This window comes from Drosophila guanche, unplaced genomic scaffold (genome assembly GCF_900245975.1).
Source record: "Drosophila guanche unplaced genomic scaffold, DGUA_6, whole genome shotgun sequence".
Lineage (NCBI taxonomy): Eukaryota > Metazoa > Arthropoda > Insecta > Diptera > Drosophilidae > Drosophila > Drosophila guanche.
Genome location: NW_022995828.1, coordinates 8,401 through 10,116, shown reverse-complemented (window position 1 = coordinate 10,116; position 1,716 = coordinate 8,401). Strand labels below are relative to the sequence as shown.

Sequence of the window (1,716 nt, the reverse complement as noted above, 5' to 3'; positions counted from 1 at the left end):
GCCACGGGGCGGTGGCCCCAGGGGACGTCTTCTCCGTGAGCTAAAAGAAATAATGCTCAATCCAACGGACGGTTGCCATGTGGAGTTCGTTGAAGACGATATAACCCACTGGCACTGCATTATTCTCGGCCCTTCCAATTCTCCCTATGAGGGAGGGCACTTTAAATTAGATATATTATTTCCAGATAACTACCCGTATGTCCCGCCTCATGTACAATTTACGACTCAGATTTACCACTGCAACATCACCAGTGGCGGCCACATATGCCTGGACATACTATCGAACAACTGGTCGCCTATCTTGACTGCAGATAAAGTTCTCCTATCGATCATGTCGCTGCTAGCAGATCCCAATCCTGACGACCCCATGGAAATCGTAGTTGCCAACATGTACAAGAGGGACCGAGAGCAGCACGACCGAGTCGCCAGAGAGTGGACCACACTCTACGCCATGCCATAAGTTCTATTTTGATAAGCATGCACATAATGCACAGTAACACCACCCAGAAATTCATACCCATATTCATACAAATATCAGAATTCTTATGACAATTTCCTGAAGATCTTTAACAACAACTATATCGTGTGTTCCACGTTAGCATTCTCTTCTGAAGATTGTTACATATATACAAGAAAGTGGTTAACAAAATATATTACAAATCTGTGGCCTCTTTCAAAAGCAATGTTGTCTGATTAAATGCATTGGTGGTCTCCAAAATTTTAAAAAGGTACGAGGTACGGTACCCAGTAAGAAATCTGTACCTTATTTACTCTTCGAGTACCGGGTATAAAAAAGGTACTGAGAACCGTGTTGAGTGGTTTAATTGTCGCCTATATACTGTAACAACAGCTGGAGATATCTCCGAAATTTATCTGCAATGTTAAGGCTATTTCCTTACAAATTTTAATTTTGCCTTGATTTACACATAGTTTTCATAAAATGAAATGAATTGGATTGAAATCAGCTGTCAAAGAATAAATAATGTAGATTTTTAATCGAATAGATTTCATCCAATTTTAATTACAATTTCCGAATGTCTGGACGTTGATATGCAATGACTGCACCATCAAGTGGCCCATGCGACACCAAGCCAAAGCCACGCAGCCCTCCTCCCGCCCAAACGACCGAGGGGCGCTGCCGCATGACGCGCGGCGCGATTAACCGAACCGGTCGCGAGCATGCAGGAAAGATAGATGTTAGATAGATGGATTCGAGGAAAATATCGAGCAAGTATAGCTAAGCAAGCAAAACTATCGAAGTCAGAAACAAGACAAAGCTAAAATGAAACTAACTACGGGAGAGGTAGGCTAGTATAAGAGATTTAAGAAGAGGAAGAGAGTTAGTCGAGGAAATAATGTGATAGAGGGAATTATAATCAAAGCGTAAGACTCTAAAGGGTTCGTGCAAGGCATAATTCGAACTGCACAGTGGAAGGAACAAAGGAATATAGTTTCTAGTGGGTCTAATGGGAATCGTAAAGTTTACGCGGCTCAACAAGTCAGGGCTGTCTACATCCCCCTTGATCAAGTTGTGCATAAAAATTACACCAAGCATTTTTCTACGACTAACTAAGGATGGAAGATTTATTAAAAGAAGTCTACTACGGTAGGATGGCAGTCTCACAGTTGCATCCCAGTTGAGGCCCCGTGAAATGGCTGCCCTGTGGTACTCCAGAAGTAACCATAACAGGTAAAGATAAGGAGTTTTTGAAAAGA

At 42.2% G+C, this 1,716-nt stretch overlaps 1 protein-coding gene across 1 annotated transcript; it reads left to right on the top strand.

Annotated features, from left to right (window-relative positions):
* The first annotated feature begins 10 nt into the window (after positions 1–10).
* On the top strand, positions 11–552 carry LOC117591611 (ubiquitin-conjugating enzyme E2 D2-like). Its single transcript, XM_034284918.1, has one exon. The coding sequence runs from the start codon at positions 53–55 to the stop codon at positions 458–460; it is 408 nt and encodes a 135-aa protein (XP_034140809.1). The 5' UTR covers positions 11–52; the 3' UTR covers positions 461–552.
* The last annotated feature ends 1,164 nt before the right edge of the window (positions 553–1,716 follow it).